Here is a 19,301-nt window from a genome sequence, read left to right as displayed (position 1 = left end):
GGTTGGGACCTTTAGTCCTCACAACTGCCTCATCGGGGCAAGACCTACTGGGAAGAGGTGCTGCGATCACTAGGCCTGCACTTATTTATTTGTATTAAAGAGTTAACTTCAATGACACCGGGTATTTTATTACTGACCTACTCTTGACTCTGGCTCATGACAGCCAATTAGTAATATAATGAAGGAATACAGAAAGAGGTTCATCATAATCATCAGAAACACACTTTCCCCTCCATCTAGTTTGTGGTGTTAGGTCATCCATCGGGGTTGCCAAGCCCATCTCCTTCCCATAACCTGAATGGACCACAGGACAGAGGCAGCAAGACCCTAGAATTGAGATGTGACCCAGATCTACTGAATGGGGAGAGGATCCTATTCTGTCAAGTCCTGCACAAATGTTCCTCGCTAAAAGTTTGGTTTGCAATTCCTGCATGACAGAGTGGCCCTTGAGGCCCCTTCTAGCCCTACACTTCTATGATTCATTGGAAGTTTTTAAACATAGGTTGGATGACTACCTGTCAGTGAATCTTTGGCTGTGATTCCTGCATTGCAGGGGGTTGGACTAGATGAACCTTGTGGGTCCTTTCCAACAAACCCTACAATCCTATGCCTGTATGAGCATTATGTTAGTTTCGAGCAAGTTGCCATCGGCACCAGATAAATACTCTTTTGTAATGGGGCTGAGACAAGGCTCCTTGAGTCACTTGTTATGGAAAAACATGCACTGGTGTTTGACAGGTTTAGCTCAGATATTTTTTTCTGAAAGAATAGTTTAGACTCTCCTTGGAAATAGTAATAGCTGGCAAGCTCTCAGCAAAGCCCCTTGAGTTGGAGACACTGTTGATTCCATAATTCATCTCCTGGATTAGATCCATGAAGCCCAAAGGCAGGAGAGTTTGCCAAAAATCAGAATAACTTTTATGTTTAGTAACTCAGTATGTGTCACCTCTACAGCACTTTCTGTTGGAAGAATTGTGTTGCATTTTGCACACAAACTAGGACTGCACCAATCTTGCAAGGCAGGTCACTATTGTGTCCTTTGGGTTATGTCTCGAGGGGCTGTCAAAGCAAAGGTCCAGGGAAAACTGATGCAGAGGGACCGTAGCCCAGGTCTAGATCATCCAATTCTTAGAAAGTTTTGGAAATCTCAAGCACATTTTCCATAATTAATAAACTACGAATAAACCATAGAGCTTAGGGCTTGGCGATCGGTGGTTCGAATTCCCGCTACGGGGTGAGCTCCCATTGCTCGGTCCCAGCTCCTGCCAACCTAGCAGTTCGAAAGCACGTCAAAGTGCAAGTAGATAAATAGTTCCGCTCTGGCAGGAAGGTAAACGGCGTTTCCGTGTGCTGCTCTGGTTCGCCAGAAGCGGCTTAGTCATGCTGGCCACATGACCTAGAAGCTGTACGCTGGCTCCCTCGGCCAATAGAGCAAGATGAGTGCCGCACCCCCAGAGTCGGTCACGACTAGACCTAATGGTCAGGGGTCCCTTTACCTTTACCTTTATTCCCTGTGATTATCATTTATGGTGGGAATGTAAGTAGGTGTAAGATTTGGAGGAGATTTAATTTTGACAGAAATGATAAATAATACTAAAGAAACCCTTGTTTCTTGTCCAAAAGTAATGCTACTGAATGTGTTTTATGTCAAACGAATTGGTTGTATATTTGATCTTGAGAGCACAAGTACCAGTAGTCATTGCAACTCAATGGAAAAAAATGCAAAACCTTACGCTGGATGCTTGGTCAGCTTGGTACCACTCACTCTGAAATAAACTCTAGTGGAGAAAATTACATATACGGTAATTTGATATTTTGACAAGGACTAGAAACTCCAGAGACTTCAGGCAAGGCTGTGGACACAGTGTATCTTGATTTCAGTACAGCTTTTGACAAAGTTCCCCATGACATTCTTGCAGAGAAGCTGGTAACTGTTAGGTGGATTTGTAACTGGTTAACTGACCAAACCCAAAGCATGCTTACTAATGATTCCTCATCCTGGAAAAAAGTCCCAAGTAGGGTGTTGCAGGGTTCTGTCCTGGGCCCGTTGTTGTTCAACATCGTCTTTATGATGTGTGGAGACTAGGGTAACCAAAATGATAAAGGAAACAAAGCCTGTTTTTATCTTATGCTGATCTGTCGTAACTGAGAGAATGAGTATGTGTACCCTTTACTTCTATAGTTGCCCTATTGCCTATTTAGCATGCTCTACTCATATATGTATAGGGACGCAGGTGGTGCTGTGGTCTAAACCATAGGGCTTGCCGATCAGAAGGTTAGCGGTTTGAATCCCTGCAATGGGTGAGCTCCCGTTGCTGGGTCCCTGCTCCTCCCAACCTAGCAGTTCGAAAGCACATCAAAGTGCATGTAGATAAATAGGTGCTGCTCCAGTGGGAAGTTAAACGGCGTTTCCATGCGCTGCTCTGGTTCACCAGAAGCGGCTTAGTCATGCTGGCCACATGATCCAGAAGCTGTACACAGGCTCCCTCGGCCAGTAAAGCGAGATGAGCGCCGCAACCCCAGAGTCGTCCATGACTAGACCTAACGGTCAGGGGTCCCTTTACCTTTTTACTTATGATGTATGTAGGTGCTTTTACTTTATGCCTGCCTATGACCATATTACATATTCTTCTTTTTCAAACCTTAGGAGCAACAGTGGAGGGATTTGGGAATGCTTAGCCTGGATAAAGGGGACTGTGAGAGGAGATATTATACCTAAAAATCTTTCAAATCGAAGATGGAGCAAGCTTGTTTTCTCCTGCTCCAGAAGGTAGGACCTGAAACAATGGCTTCCAGTTACAAGAAAGGAGATTCTGACTAAACGTCAGGAAGAGCTTTCTGATGTTAAGAACTGTGGAACAAATTCGGAAGATGACTCTCCCTCCTTGAAGGTTTTTAAGTATAGGTTGGATGGCCACCTGCCACATATGATCTAGTAGAGATTTCTGCATTGCAGAGGGTTGGACTAGACAACCCTCAGGGCCACTCCAACTCTTCTATGATTCTAAGAACTATGGAACTCACAATCAAAGGAGGCAGTGATGGCAGCCAACCAAGATGGCTTTAAAAGAGAAATAAGACAAATTCATGGAGGGCTATCCATTGCTACCAGCTTTTACAGTTGGAGGTAGCAGTGCTTCTGAATACCAGTTGCAGAGAACCCAGTAGGGGAAAGTGCTGCTCTTTTGCTCAAATCCTGCCTGTGGGTTTCCATCTGAGGCATCTGGTTGGCCACTGTGAGAACAGGATGATGTAGACCAGCCACCCCCAAACTTCGGCCCTCCAGATGTTTTGGACTACAATTCCCATCATCCCTGACCACTAGTCCTGTTAGCTAGGGATCATGGGAGTTGTAGGCCAAAACATCTGGAGAGCTGCAGTTTGGGGATGCCTGATGTAGACGGTCCATTGGCCTGATCCAGCAGGCACATCTTATGTTATATACTCCTCCTGTCCCATCACTGGATGAGTGCTTTTCACCTGTGGTGGCTGGCAAGACAGTGGCAACCACACCTGGATCAGGAGAGCTTGGATGCAGCGGTCCAGCTACTGGAGCCTATGAAGCCGGGAATTATTCCCTTCCACTTTGCCTGGAATGTTGTAGACTGATACTGTCAACAGAGGCCTGACTGGCTGTGATTTGCCACCAAGCCAGATGATGATGATGATGATTTCATACAATTTACAGTGCTTCCAAGTCCCATCCCAGAAAGGTGGCCCAGCAGGATACCATGGTTGTTATTGAAAGTTACCAAGAGCTCCAGAAGAAGCAACAGGGACACCTCCCATGTCCAGTTCTCACAATGACCAAAGCCATCTCTGTCCCACAACCAGGTCTGAACCCAATTGAAATGGATCTAGATAATCCATCTCCTCCAGAAACCCCCGGAGCCGAGATGATATGCTCCAGTAAGTTGCCCAGAAGTGGAATATTGGAGACTGGTCAATATTTATACAATGCAGTGTGATTCAGGGAGGGCTTTTTCAATAGAGGTCTTATAGCTGCCTCCTTTAGGAACACTGCAACCTTGCCTAGTTGTAAGGAGGCTGTGACCACTCCCCTCACCCGCTTTTGATGAGCCAGGAAAGGCAAGGTGCTGACACAGATGTGTTTGCTCTCACACTTCCAGGATCCTGCCCACATCCACAATCGAAACGTATCTATTAACACTGGACAAGCAGGGGCCAAGGTTACATGCATATCTACTCCAGCATCCAAGTCAGAACAGAGCCAAGTCTAAATTCTTCTCCTGTGGGACAGAGTATAAAATACCCCTGACCATCCAAAACAGTTTTAGTGGATGGCTCCTCGCTGATGGCAGAGAAAAAGATCTCTTTGCTGCCACAACGCCATACAAAATAGACCTTCAAATCGCCTGTGTTTGTTGGGACTCATTCAGAGTTCCCGCCAAAATCACTCTAGTCCCCATCTCACATACTGCATGATCACCAGGTCCCTAGAGAACCATGGGCCTGGTTGCCACCCAGGTCATTTCTCCATCCCAAAGGTCTACCAGAGCTTGAAATAGGGTCAGCATATGTCCAGATTTTCCCCGGATACGTCCTTTTTTCAAGGTTTAAAATTTCTGCCCAGGTGGATTTTTAAAATAATGCAAAATGCCCAGATTTTTTTCCTGCTGCCCAAGAACATCTGTTCTATGCTCTCCATGAGGCCGCTGACAGCAGCTGCTCTGGGACGAAGAAGGGGCGTGCAGCGTCCAGTGGCGGTGCTTCTGCTGCTTTGGAGAGCTCTGCAGCTTTATCATAGGCAGGTGCTGAAGTTGCAGGGGGAACTCTGGCAGCCGAGGCAGTGGCTTGCAAGCAGCAGCAGCAACAACGACAGAGAGCAAGCAAGCAAGCATGGTGGGATGGGGTGAGACATCCAAGGCCTTGCTTGCTGGGAAAGACGCCTGCTCTGGGCATGGGTGGAACTACCTTTATTGAAGGAAAAGAAAAGAAGAAGGGAGGGGAGGGTGCCACCGCCGCATGCCCCCACTTTCCCATGGGTGTGCTCAGGAAATTGGGCTTTTCCTGCAGAACTGAAGTGAGGAAGTCTTATACTAACCTCGCTGCACCTAATGCGGCACACGGTCACGAAAAGCACCCCTGCAGTTAAACATTGATCGGATCGTGAACGTTTAATCAGTGATTTCCCCACGCTGCTTCCTTTCCCCAAATAGTCTCGCTTTTTAAATGGTGTGGTGGTTGGCTGGAAGACTAAGGTGGGGAGGCTTAGATGTAACCCCAGTCGAAAGTCGGCAGGAAAGCCCAGCATATTTGGAGTGTGTGGCAGGGTGTGTGTACCAAACCAAAGCTATACCTTTCAAATCGGCCGAAGAGGATTTAAAATGTAGGTTGGCTATTGTTGGTTAAAACTGTCTAATGTTTATTTGTCATATGGGGGGGGGCAGGGCGGGGCGAGAATGGAAGGCGGCTGGGTGACAGCGGGGGGGCCTGAGGAGAGCATGGTGTGTGCAAATAGGCGGAAAGTTAAGGCCCCAAATGCCTGCCGCCGTGCAGTGAGGGGGGACGGAGGTGGTGCGTTTCAGAAGAGGCTCTAGGCCTCAGTGCAAATGTGCGTTTGTTTTAATCAGACTCTTGCCAAATTTTGCTTTCCTTTCTTTTAAAAACCCATCACTTCTTCTCTCCCCCCACCCCGCCTAACCCAGCTAAATGTGGCATGTGAGACAAGTCCACCACTCGCCCTCTCCTGCAGTGGCTCCGGGTCTCCTTGGCTCTGTTCGCCTCAAGTGCCTCTCTCCTTGCGCAGTGGCTTAGTGGTAGGCACGCCCCTGCTTCCCCCCCACCTGCATTTGCAACTTGACAACCGCCTGTAAACATAGGGATCGGAAACTGTGTCCCACCAATGTCAGCTTGTGGCTGCTGCCCCCTCTGCCCTTCTCTTCTGTTTGCCAGCCCCCTACCCCTCACCCCACAAGCACACACTTATGTATTTCTTTTGCTACCTGCTAGCCAGAGGGGTAAGAGGTCTCGATCACATTGGAATAATGGTTGAGCTGAGTTTTATGAGCAAAATGTTTACAATTTTAAGGTGCATTTAATGTGCACATCCCCCTTAATGAGCATTCGGCTTTAAAAATATTTGTCATGTAATTTGTTTGTAATGCTTCTTCTATTTCTGGGAACTGATTAAAACCTGCCTGCACATTATTTTTTTACAGGCAGACTTAACATATTAATGGTTGCCACTGAACTGAGTGGGCGACCGGTATATTAGTGATTCTTAACCACTGCACTGAGGCGGTGCTTGTTTTGCAGGCTGGTTGGCCTGGCAGGGATTATTAATGTTGAGAGCTAATTCCCCAGTAAAAGGTAAAGGTAAAGGCAACCAAGGGGTGCGGCGCTGATCTCACTTTAGGCCAAGGGAGCCGGTGTGTGTCCACAGACAGCTTTCCAGGTCATGTGGCCAGCATGACTAAACTGCTTCTGGCACAACAGGGCGCTGTGGTGTGTGCCAGAGCACATGGTCATAAGGCAAATGTGTCCTCTTTTTTTGATTGTCAAAATATGGCAACCCTACTTCAAAAAAAAAAAAATGCCTGCCAAGGAAATACGTAGGAAACTCCATCGTGGTTGGTCCCCAACCACTGCAGAGGTTCTGAGTTCCAGTTAGTCTACAGCCCACCAGGTAGTGATCTGACCATGACGATGGAACTATAGAAAGTTCCTCCACTCTTAAGATCACCATCAGCCAATCCAGGACAGAAAACCAAATCCAGACTGTGCCCTGCAGCATGGACCGGGTCAGAAATTATTTGGGACAGACCCATGGTTGCCATGGCAGACATGAAGTCCTGAGCCACTCCTGACACACCCAGTTATGTAAAGCAGACATGCATGTTGATATAATTTTTAAAATAATGTATATTTTAAACTGCTGGTTTTATTCACATTTTGATTTTTTTAGGACTACTTCCTTTTAACTTCTTTTTTAATTGATTATTTTAATGTATGCTTTGCATAAACTGCTTAGAGCTTTTTACAAATAGGTAGTGTACTAATTCTGAAAAGATGCGCAGGGCGCTCTGCTCTCTGAAAAGATGCAAGAGGTGCTCTGGAAGAACTGTTTACAGATTTACTGTCAGTTTTAATAGACATGATATATGCAACTTAGCCTGTGGGTATTTCTTACAAAACTTGGCAATGGTCCATATACTATAAGCAAACAGAGGAAAGCACCAGGGGAAGCTCTTAAGTGGCAAATTGGATGGGTTTTATCCTTTTGCTTATGAAGGTGCTTAAGAACATTATATCCCTGCATGATAAACCCACAAGCTCTTATTAGCTTGAAATTTGCTTGGCGTTTATTTATTTATTTATTTGCATTTCTATCCTATGTTTTCCTCTACAAAGAACTCAAGGTGGCATCCAGGGTCCTCTCTTCCTCCTCATTTGATCACCTTAACAACCATGTGGTGAGAGGTGTTAGAAACTCAGATATAGAAGCTAGACACCAAATGGCCCGTTAAACCAAGGTTTCAGTCCCCCAAACAGAATGTCTAGTTGCCATTTGACGGCATGACAGCTCTAAGGTCTTATTTTTCAAATAATGACTGTGATTCTCATTTAAATATCTGGCTAGTTCAGAAGAGCTAGGTGAAGAGCTTTGAAAACTTAAACAAGAAAAGTCTCTTGAACCAGGGATAGTCCACATATATACTATGGCCTATTCCAGACTCTTTTTCTTAATGGTGACTGCTCCTGTTCAGGCTGCACAGAAAAAGCCGTTTGGTTCCAGAAATTCATTCTGATTGTGCAGATGAAATATAACTGATAAGTGTTCTACAGGATGGGGTATTAGTGTGTGAAAACAGTCAAGATCCAATGATTCCCAGAGGGTGAAGATGTCAGGCGCTATCCTGGCACCCAGGTGGTCACAAATGGTTGAAAGCCAGGTGCAAAATGCGCTTGGCGAATTTCAAACACTGGCTGTGAGGTAGGTTAGGCTGAGAGGCAGTGACTACCCCCAAGCTTACCTAGTAGCCTTCATAGTTGAGCCTAACCTACCTCACAGGGTTGTTTTGAAGACTGGATGGGGAGGGGAGAATAATGCTTACTACCTTGAACTCCTTAGAGAAAAAAGGTGGCATGTAAATGCAAATAAATAAAATAAAGTAAGATAATGGATTATGAGTTGGAGCCAGGGGAACACAGACACAGGGAGCTTCAGTTTCCAAAATAAAGCAGTGCTTATATATCCATTGTCTACTTGCAGAATGATATGCAGAATGCAAACTTACTGGTATTTCATGGATCAGGCCAGGCCCAAGACAATTTGTCAAGGGCCAGTCAGCCTTGCCATGAGACTCCTTGTCATTTCAGCTTCTATAGAAATTGCTGTGCTTACGTCAAATTATGAACAAGGGGAAAGAACTGTGGTTCCCAAAACACCCCACAGGGGGGCAATTTGATTTTTAAGTGGGGCAAGGTGAATGACCATTAAGGCTTCCTCCACGTGAATAGCAGTTCATTTTTTGAATAATAAGAATTATATGTCACAGGGGGGGGGGAGACACCAGGATTTTAGTGATGCTTACGTGGGGCATGGTCAAAAAAAGTTGGGAACCACTGGGTTAGAGCTAGTGTGGCATGGTGGTTAGAGTGTTGGACAAGAACCTGGGAAAAGACTAGAGTTCAGATCTGCACATAACCATGAAGCTCACTGGGAGTAACCTTGGGGTGCCCAGTCACTGACTCAACATAACCTACCTCACAAAGTTGTTGTGGAGATTAAATGAGATGGTGGAGAACCATGTTTGCTACTTTGAGCCCCTTGGAAAAAAAGTGAGGATATAAATGCAACAAATAAATCATGCCATTAAAAAACACAGCTTCTTGATATTTCAGAGCAGTGGTTTTCAACCAGTGTGTCATAGCACCCTGGGGTTCCTTGAATGATGGTCAGGGGTGCCGCGGGCAATATTGGCCTCTGTCCCTCTTTTCTCCCCTCCCTCCTCTGATGCCCTCTTGCACCTCTGCCTCCCAAAGGCTTGTGTGGCTGTTTGCTGCAGCAGCCCTGGCTATAAGCTCCACAGGTGAATGGTGCCTCTGGGAGTGCTGGCTGCCAGGAGTTGAGGCTGCCTCGGAGTAAGCAAGCAAGTGGGTGAGGGAGCCCAGCCAACCAGTCTGTCAGACCTGGCTGTTGGGAATGGGCGGACAAGTGGGAGGCCGGGCAGGCAGGCAAGCAAGCAGCGCACTGGCTTTTCTTGTGCTGGCTGTGTGCAATGCCTGCCTCAGAGCTGAGTGCCCTGCACTGAAGGTGAGTCCTTCCACCATGTATGTGAGGTTCACCTTTGGCCAGTCTCTGTCAGGCAGCTAAGTCTGGGGGCATCCTCTTTCCAGGCCCCTATGGGGTGACATGAGGATGCACATCTTTTTTGGGGGGTGCTGCTGCCCAGAGGACTCCCAATGAGAGAGGAGAGGATACTGAGGGAATGCTCCACAAGGGAGGGTGTTTTAAAGGGTATGGGGCTGCCCGCTCTACAGGCAAGGGGAGACCTTATGCCATGCAGGCCCGGTGGCACCCAAGGTGAGGTGCAGGCATCATGTTCACCTTTGGCCAGTCTCTGTTGGGCTGCTAAGGCTGGAGGCATCCTCTTCCCAGGCCCCTGGGGGTCACCAGGAGACCTCTCTTTGGGGCAGGTCAGAGATCAGGGGCGGCAGCAGTGGCTGCTCTGAGGACTCACAAGGAGAGGGGAAGAGGAGAGGAGGCTGAGGGAACACTCCACAAGGGAGGGTATTCGAAAAAGGGTGAGAGACTGCCAGCTCTGCAGGCAAGGGGTGACATAACTGGGCTTCTGAGCCCCACAGGGGAGCCGCAGAAAGAATGCAGTTGGTCAAGGGAGCCATGAACTCAAAAGGTTGAAAATGTTTGTTACAAAGCATCAGTCTTCAGCTGGGAGGTTAGGAGACATTAGCAGTTTATGGCCTGATGCAAGGTGGTTTGCAACAGGAGCCCTACCACCTTGCAGACATAGAGTAAAAACAAGGTCCAGAAATTGATCCCCAAATGCATGTTTGGACTAAAAGTGGGTCCTGGTTTTGAAAAGGTTGAAGATACCGCCAAATGACTGCATACAACTCTGCTGACCATAGTGGTAAATTCGTTCACCCATTTTTAAAAAGATGGGTAGCTCTTTTTAAGGATCAAATCATACCTACAGCTTGATTTGTTTTATTACAACAAACAAAGGAGCCCCCTTCAGATCTAGGCTGAAACATGTTACTTTAAATGGGGGGCAGGGGGCGGGAGAGATTAGATAGTTAATATAAGAACATTAGAAGAATCTGGCTGTTTGATCAGGCCAGTGGCCCATCTAGTCCAGCATCCTGTTCTCACAGTGGCAAAAATGCCCATAAGAACCTAGGGATCTAAATAGACAGCCTGTGAGCCTGAAGTTTCCATAAAAGCATTAGCAGAGCCCTCCTGGATGAGGCCAAAGGGGACCCATCCGGTCCAGCATCCTGTTTTCACAGTGTCCAAACAGATGCCTCAATGGGAAATCCACAAGCAGGATTCCAGCACAAGAACAATAATCCTTTTAAAAATAAGTGTTAGATGGGGCTGCTTGTCTTGAAATGCAACAACTTCTCCAGATCAGAAGTAATCAGAGCAACAGCCTGAAAGAACAGCAGCTGCCCATAATTATTCATTTGGTCTTTACCTGGAACCCAAAGTTACTGATCACATTTGGGCAGACTTAAGGCATTTGTTAAAGAACAACAATGAAAAGTTCATGGAGTACAGAAGAAAGAAAATGACCCAGTCAGTTCATTTGGGCATACAGAGCAGGATCCTGCTCAAAAGCTGAAAATAGGCATCTATTTTATGGCCAGTCTTTGCCAAGCACACAATTAATTAGCAAAGCCTGGAAGTTGGTGGTGTTTTGCAACTGGAAACCAAAAATTGCATTGTCTCATATTGGTATAATTATTGGGGGTGGTGTGGAGAGAATACCACACCACCACCAACACCATAATAGTTCATTCACATGGGTTTCACAATTACTTGTAGAACCATAGAACTGTAGAGTTGGAAGTGACCAAAAGGGTCATCTAGTCCAATCCCCTACATTGCAGGAATCTCAACTGAAGCATCCATGACCTATGTCCTATGACCATCTGACCTCTCCTTAAAAACCTCCAGCAAAAGAGTCTGCCATCTTCTTCAGAGGGAGCCTCTGTTCCATTATTGATGGCTGTTATCATCAGATGGCAGGGGTGCCAATTTGAATAAAATATGGGGGACAGGTAAGCCCAGTCCCACATAATCAATCACATCATTTGAACGACCATGCCCTACAGCTTGGGGGGAGAGTTCTAGATCCCTCAAATATTTTATGGGGGGGAGCACATTGACCCTGGCCCCTAGGAGTTGGCTCCTTTGTCAGAAAGTAGTGTTTAGTAGGAATTTCCTTTCTTGTAATCTCAACGCAATGAATCACAGACTCGCACTTGCTTATGTGCAAAACTCAGTAAAGGAGCGCTCTCCTTGGGAGAAGGTGGCATTGTCTCCTCCTTCACTGGAGGCTTTTAAACAGAGATCGGACAGCGTCCGTCCGGGATCTTTTAGTTGTGAGTCCTGCATTGCAAGGGTGCTAGACTAGATGATCCTGAGGGGCTCCCTGCAACTCCACAAAAGTCACTGCCTGCTCTAGGAAGCCGCCGCCCCGCCATCGCCGCCACCACAAGGCGGGCTGCCAAACCACGATCCCCCTGAGGGTTGTTGGGGCCAACCAGGGGCCTCCCACTTCCCCATCCCTCTTGAGCTCTGGACCTGCGACCCTCCCGCCCTCGGACTCCAACTCCCGTCAGTCCCCGCCGTGGCGGCGAGAGACCAGGGACGCTGGGAGCTGGAGTCCGGCAGCCCCTGTGCAGCGGGCGAGAGAGCGCCGCAGGGGCCTCGTGCAGCCCCTCCAGCGCCACCTGCGCCCCACCAACCAACCGCCGGACCCACCTGCTGCTGCTGCCGCTGCCTGCCGGACTCTTGGGCGAAGCGCTGCTTGGGCCGGCCGGGACCGGAGACCTCGCCCGCAGCCCCCGCCGCCGCCCCGTCCTCGTAGTCTGCGGTCCGCGCTGCACTGCTCTGTCTTGGCGGCCAGGCGGCCTCCGCCTCCCGGCGGCGAAGCTCGGAGCGCAGCTCAAGATAGCAGCCGAGCGTGAGGAGGTGCAGCGCCAGCGAGAGCGCGAAGAAGCCCGACAGCGCCCGCCCCACGCCCCTCCGGGCCCCGCCGCAGGAGCCGCAGCCGCTCCCGACGCCACCTCGGCCTCCTCCTCCTCCGGCTTGCGGCTCCGAGCCCATGGCGCCGGCCCCTGGGGGCGCTACTGCGGCCTGCCCATTCCGGCTGCGGCCCTCCTGCTCCTCCGTGGCTGGGTGCCTGGCTGAGCGGCCGGCCGGGGCTGAGCGCGGCTGTCTCCGCCTCCCTCGACGGCCGCTCGGGGCGTCCGGGCTCCGGAGGCGGGGGCGGGGGCGGAGCCTGTGGGTGGAACCTCCTCTGCGCCGGAGGGGGACCCGAGGGGCCGCTTTGTGAGGGGCCCAGGGGCCGCAGCTCCCGCTGGGCTCCCCTTCGCCGGAGCCTTCTGAGCGGGCAGTCTGCTGGGGGCGCTGCAGCCAGATGGCCCTGCCTACTGCTGCCTACACGGGCTGGCAGCAGCGGCGCTCCGGGTTTCCAGGCGAGAGGACTCCTCCAGCCCTTGCCTGCAGCTGCCTTCGCGTACTGAGCCTTAGTGAAACCTCCTTACGAGGCGGCTGCTCAGCCTCAAGGGCCGCCCCCTCAGCGGTTGGAGGGCTGCCGCCAGACCGCCCCCGAGCCGGAGTTTGCCTGCGCCAGCATCATGCGGGGGCCCGCGACCCCCTTCGCTCCCGCACCTCTCGCTGCCTGGCGTGCGGGGAAGTTGCGGTGCTGGGGTGAAACCAGGCGCCTTTTGAGAGACGGCAGCGCCTCCTTGGGGCTCATCCCCTCCTCCTTTACGTTAAGGGGCAAGTCGACTCCTCTGATCCGATGCCCTCTTCAGAGTGAGACAGACGAACTCTTCCAACAATGGGAGAGCAGAATAGAATCATCTCCTCGGGCAGAATAAGAGCGGGGAGGTGCAGCCTCTCCCGTTTTTCCGGCTTAGGAACATAAGTAGAGCCTGCTGGATCAGGCCAAAGGGGACCGGCTAGCCCAGCATCCTTGTCCTCCCAGTGCCCTTTATGGAAAACCAGCAAGTACAATTCGAGCACGTGAGGACTTTCTCCTCCTTGTGCAGTTTCCAGCAATTGGGATTCAGAGCATTGTTGCATCTGACCATGTAGGCAAAACATAGCGTTATAAATTTGGGTTTAAAATAATAAATGGTAGGATTTTGATGATTTGGGATGTGGAGGAAGAAATGCAAACAGCAGAGGAATTCCTGGGCTAGCCTATGCAAAATGACTTGGCCAAGCTAGGGCCATTAAGAAACAATAGAGGGCCTTTGAGGGCCATTAGCAATGCTGGAGAATTGTCCTTACTCCCTTGCCCTGAGGTGTGAACAGAGATAGGGGTTTGGAAGGTTGCCAGGGTAACTGTCTTTGAGGTGACAGGAAAAGGGGGTCTGGAAGCAAAGGGTTCTGGGAAAGAGAAGGAGGAAGAGAGACTGGGATCAAACTTTGGGCAGCTTGACTGTAGAACTGACTAGGAGAGATGCCTTGGGCTCCATAGCTTCATTGCTGTGGGGGGACAAACCCCTCCTGAACGACCATATGGTAAGATCTGGACTCCCTCCCTGCAGATTGAAGGTGTAAATAGGTGAATACAATATATTTCTTACACCGACAACAGTCACCCCACCACTGTGTCTCAATTCTCCAAAGGATCACAGACCCTAGAACACCACGGACTTTTGTAACAATAGCAATTGTGGGGAGCAGCCATTGATAGCTTTCTCCTCTTCCACGAACTTTTCTCATCCTCTGTTAAAGTCATCTAAGTTGGTGGCCATCACTGCCTCCTGTGGTAGGGAGTTCCATAGGTTAACTTTGCACTGCATGAAGTTTGTGCCCAGAATCTCCCAACATACAACTTCATGGGATGCCCATAAGTTCTTCTGTTATGAGATTGGCGGATTCTGTCTCTGCCTTCTCTATGCCACACTTCTATCATATCATCTATTACTTGCTTTTTCTCCAAACTAAAAAGTCCCAAATGCTGCAGCCTTTATTCATAGGGGAGCTATTCTACCCCCTGGATCATTGTAGCTGCCCTTTTCTGAATCATTTCCAACCCTATAATGTGCTTTTTGAGGTGAGATGACCAGTACTGTCAATTTTATTTCAATTTTATTTACGGTCACAGACCAGCTCACATACAGAATCAAAAATCATAAAACTCAATGATATAGCATTAAAATTTACACAACAGGGATGGTACACGTGTATATATTACAGCATTTAGAATATGTAAATTAAAACTGGGTCACTAAAATATAGCCTAAAATTGCCGTTGGGGGCCTTAATCCTTGTGGTGACACCGCTTGTTCCCTGAGTTTTATGGCAGTCGCACAAAATTTATTGTAATCTCAGGGATCTTATCTTCTACAAGGAGTTTTAGGCATTGGGATTCGGATTCATTTGTAAAATTTTGCATAACAGGGGAAATGAAAACCCGGCATATGTCACTGTAGAAACGGCAGCGTAATAAAACGTGGGAGGCAGTTTCTACCTCCCGACATACCACAGGACCAGTATTGTCCACAGAATTCCAAACACAGTCACACCATATGTTTATATAGTGGCTTTATGATACTTTATTTTCAATCCCTTTCCTAATGATTACTAGTATGGAATTTTCCTTTTCCCTCTCTCTCTTTTCTTTGATAGTAGTGTAGCCTCAGAAGAGCACTAAGACTGTCATGATCCAGATAACAAAAAAATCTGATCACTCATTCAAATGCACATCCATGCACGTGGTAGGAGAATGAGAGGATTCACCTCCAACATAATCCCAGAGTCAAATTCGGTACAGGGTTTTGAAGCAAAAAAAAAAAAAACTCGAGGGAAGAAGGTTTCGTAAATATTACAATTACTCAGCCGACTTTCAGCACCTAATTAAAATGCAATTTGGCACCTGCCACAGCTGGGCTTGCCAACTCCCACATTTGAGGGATTGCAGCTCTGTCCTTCTCCGAAGCCAAGAAACTCCACGTCAACACCTGTTGAGTCATACGCCTGAAATTCCAGCCGCCTGCTTGCCACATGATTCCACTTCTTGCATTCTCTTGCATCTCTGAGCGGGACGCTGCTGGCTTCTTCAACAAGAAAATCAGTTTAAGATAGTCTCTCTATGTTCTTTGAAGGCATCTCTGATGGAGATTGTCACAATTCATCCACTGCCAATTGCTGGCTTGTCCCGACAGCTTGGCTAGTTCTGTTTCTTGCTGGCCACCAGTGCTTAGATTTCTAATCTGGAGGAGCTCAGACTTGGGCCTTTTGGGGAAGGCCCTTCTGCCTGGTTCCAGGCTAAGGATGTCGCATAATCAAAGTGGAAAGGCTTTGACAAGAAAGTGCTGCACTGAGGCAAACAGCTGTAGGTGGAAAGGAAGAATACTGCAGAAGAATAGAACCAAATAATTGTGGTGTTGGAAGGGACCCAAATAGTCATCTAGTTCTATCCCCTGCAATGCAGGAATTGTGGCTAAAGAATCCCTGGTGGATGGAGACCCAACCTCTGCTTAAAAGCTCCAGTAAATGAAAGTCCATCACCTTCCCAACCACTTGAAGAAAATCTGGATCATTTAACAAATAACCCACACACCTAAACCTCCCCCCACCTTCAAAAATGCAGGGAATGTTATATATCCTGGAAATTGAGATCTGTTCTGCAGAGACCCCTGAATCAGACTGGTGCCAACACCAACCCAAACAAGGTCTTCATTGGAATTACACTGGGCACCTGCAGCCAAAGGTTTCATAGATTTGTAGGGTTGGAAGAGAACACCAAGGGCCATCTAGTCCAACCACCTGAAATGCAGGAATTTTGATGTATGGACAACCAATATGTTTGGCAGTTGCCTTGGAGTTCCATTGGCCTCCCATGCTTTTCAATGTCTGCATGAATCTGCTGAGAGAGGTCATCTGGGTCCTTGGGCTGAGTTGTCACCAGTACACACAGGTCTTCCTCTCGTTTTCTGCTATACTCAGGGAGGTCTTAAAGAAATGGAAGCCTTAAAGAGACACCCTAAAGGTGTTCTAAAATGTATTAGGGTGAAGACCTGTTGTTTGGCCAGAACTCTTAACTTACATAGAGATTTGCAACCTAACACATCAGATCCACCCTTGGGGGGGGGGTCCACCTGTGATTAACATTATCATGAATTTAGTAGCTGTGACAGCTTTCCCAACTGCAACCCAAAAGGGAGAAAGCAGACCTGCACTCATTTACTATCATGTTCAGGGTATGTTTAGCCTGGAAAGGAGGAGACTGAGAGGTGATAGGATAGCCATCTTCAAATATCTAAAGGGGTGTCGCATGGAAGATGGAGCGAGCTTGTTCTCTCCTGGAAGGGGAGAATGCAAACCAATGGATTCAAATGACAAGGAGATTCCAATGAAGCATTAGGAAGAACTTTCTGTTGGTAAGAGCTGTTTGACTGTGGAACAGCCCCCCTTGGAAGGTGGTGGGCTCTTCTTCACTGGAGGTTTTAAAGTAGAGGTCAAATGGTCATCTGTCAAGGATTCTTGAGCTGCGATTCTTACATTGCAAGGGGCTGGACTAGATGATCCTTCCTGTACTACACATCCATGATTCTATCAATACTATATGATTCTATCAATACTATGTCCGTCTATATCAGGTTGCCTTTAAAGGCAGACCAGAAATTTCAGCTGCTGCAACATTCAGCTGCCTGAATGCAGTGGGCTGTGGTAGGTGCTTTGATATATACCACACTGGCTCTGCATCAGTTAAACTGGTTATCTGTTCTTGTCTGGGCTCAACTTAATGTGTTGTTATTGACACTTGGATTGGGACTACCGACAACCCTGTAAACCTGTATAGGCCCCTGGAAAATCTGTTCTCTGGCCCACCACTGAGGCCAATCAGGCTGGGGGGGAACAGGGCCTTTCAAGGAATGGCTCCGCAGTTGTGGAATTCTGTTCCCTAAGAACCACCCTTCACGCTTCTCTTCTGGTTTTTACATGGGGACTTATTTATTCCTCTAGCCTTCTTTATTCCTTCTTCACTTCATCTTTTTGTGGCCCTGTTTTAAATCTTTGGTTGCTTATTAGCATGTTTGTTCAGATGTTTTAACATTTATGTTGCATGTGGTTTTGCAAGGCAGCAATGCTGCTTAATACCAATTGCTGGAAACTGCAGGAAGGGAAAGTGCTCTTATTTTGTTTTAAAAGTAGGAAGTGTAAATGAAAAAGTTAATAAATAGCAAAACAAGGTGGGAAACAATTGTGGTGTTTTTTTCTTGCTTCAAGATTTTTTTTAAAAAAATTTATATGATAGATTATATGTCTTTTTTTATTAATACCAGTTCTTGTGATTCACTTGTTCCCCCATAGTGCATAGTACAGCTATGGAAATTGCTGCTGCAGAAGGCAGTGATGGCCACTAACTTGAATGAAGATTCAACAAATTAATGGAGGAGGAAAGGCTTCAATGGCTACTAGCCACTTGGTAAGTCTCATTTGGTAAGTCTCATCCAACCTATATTCCGATTCTCTTTCTAACACTCCTACATCCCTCCTGGTAGACAGCAGTTCCGCCCTTCCATCGTGGGACCTGGTCTCCCCAGAGAAATGTAGCCAGCTGGTTGGCCTGTTAAAGGGTGGTAAATCACCCAGGGAAGACATGATGTCCCCCGAAGTCTTTCTAACTAACCAAGATTGGTGGGCAACCACATTGGCCCCTATTTTTACTGCAATAAACTCATCCCTCATGTTACCGGCAAACTGGAAGCAGAGTATAATCATTCCAATCTATAAAAAAGGAGATCCCCAAGACCCTTCCAATTACAGACCCATAAGCCTATTGGATATAACCTATAAGATCTATACTAGACTTCTCCTTGAGAAGTTGACCAACTGGGCTGATGAAATTAGTCTATTCCACCCAAAACAAGCGGGTTTTCGGAAAGGCCATAACACCTCAGGCCACTGCCTAGGCCTTCAATCTCTGATTGACAAATATCAAATCAAGTTCAACTCCAAGATATATGTAGCCTTTGTCGATCTGTCCTCTGCCTTTGACTCCATCAATAGATCTAGACTCTGGCAGAAGCTCAGTGCAACCAACATCAACAAAAGGCTCCTAAGGCTGTTAATAGAAATCCACTCGGATATATCTGCCAGAGTGAAATTTGGCCCCCAGGGAGCTCTCTCCCGTCCCTTTCCCCTTGCCAGGGGCGTCAAACAAGGCTGCCTTCTGGCACCCTTCCTCTTTAATTTCTACATAAATGTTATAAAAACAGCTATAAAAGCCCTTAATCAACCTGCCCCGTCTTTGCAACAAGCAAAAATTCCCATCTTACTGTATGCCGATGACATGGCAGTCCTCTCGCTAACAAAGTGGGGACTTAACAACATGATGAGAGGACTCAAGAAATTTTGTGAAAAAATCCGCAGTTGGATCCTAGCTAGGGATGAAGCTTTCGATCTAGCACAATCTAAAGCGGCCAAACTCTCCACGTGGCTTCCCCACGTGAAGGCAGTTAGATCCCTGGCCCACTATCTGAGCGAATTGACAAACCCCACGTTAAGAAGGACCTTCACACTAGCTCGATTCCACGTAATCCCCACATGGTGTTTTTTCCAACACACCATTAAACCATAGACTCTGCCCATGCAATGAGAGAAAGATTGAGGACCATATACACTTTTTTTTTTTACTGTCCTTTATATGCCTCAGTTAGATCCAGGCTTCTCTCTTTAATCCCGACGACCATCACACGGGACATCAATCGCATGAAGTACCTATTGGTGGACGCCAACCCCTTGGTTTCACGAGATGTGGCCATCTACATTTTACAGGCCCTGAAACTCAGGGCCACCTAACTTGCCCAGCCCTAGTCCTATGTAAACCCCTGTTATACTCACAGTCGACACGCCTTGCTTTGTCTTTTACCTTACCAGTCGCACTCACCTGGATTTTATATTTAATGTTATAGTTGTATTTGTTGTATTCTATGTTGTTGTGTGACAGTTGCCTGTTTGATCTTTTATATGTGCTATGGCTATATGGCTAAAGCAATAAACTTTGATTTGATTTGATTTGAGTCTGTGGGTAAATATGTATAGGATTGCAAGCTATTTA

General features: G+C 47.5%; 1 protein-coding gene across 1 annotated transcript in view; it reads right to left on the bottom strand.

Moving 5' to 3' along the window:
• Nucleotides 1–12,977, bottom strand: part of EDA (ectodysplasin A) — a 53,559-nt gene extending 40,582 nt beyond the window's left edge. Inside the window, exons 1-2 of the mRNA XM_060270586.2 lie at nucleotides 12,822–12,977; nucleotides 11,978–12,655 (exon numbers count right to left, since the gene is read on the bottom strand). Coding sequence (XP_060126569.2) covers nucleotides 11,978–12,655; nucleotides 12,822–12,977 — 834 coding nt within the window. The remainder of the gene's footprint in view (nucleotides 1–11,977; nucleotides 12,656–12,821) is intronic.
• Nucleotides 12,978–19,301: the final 6,324 nt, after the last annotated feature.

This window comes from Zootoca vivipara, chromosome Z2, assembly GCF_965207765.1.
Source record: "Zootoca vivipara chromosome Z2, rZooViv2.hap1.1, whole genome shotgun sequence".
NCBI classification, from domain to species: Eukaryota; Metazoa; Chordata; class Lepidosauria; order Squamata; family Lacertidae; genus Zootoca; species Zootoca vivipara.
Note: the sequence above shows the minus strand (reverse complement) of the source record. Positions and strands in the feature narration are given on the sequence as shown.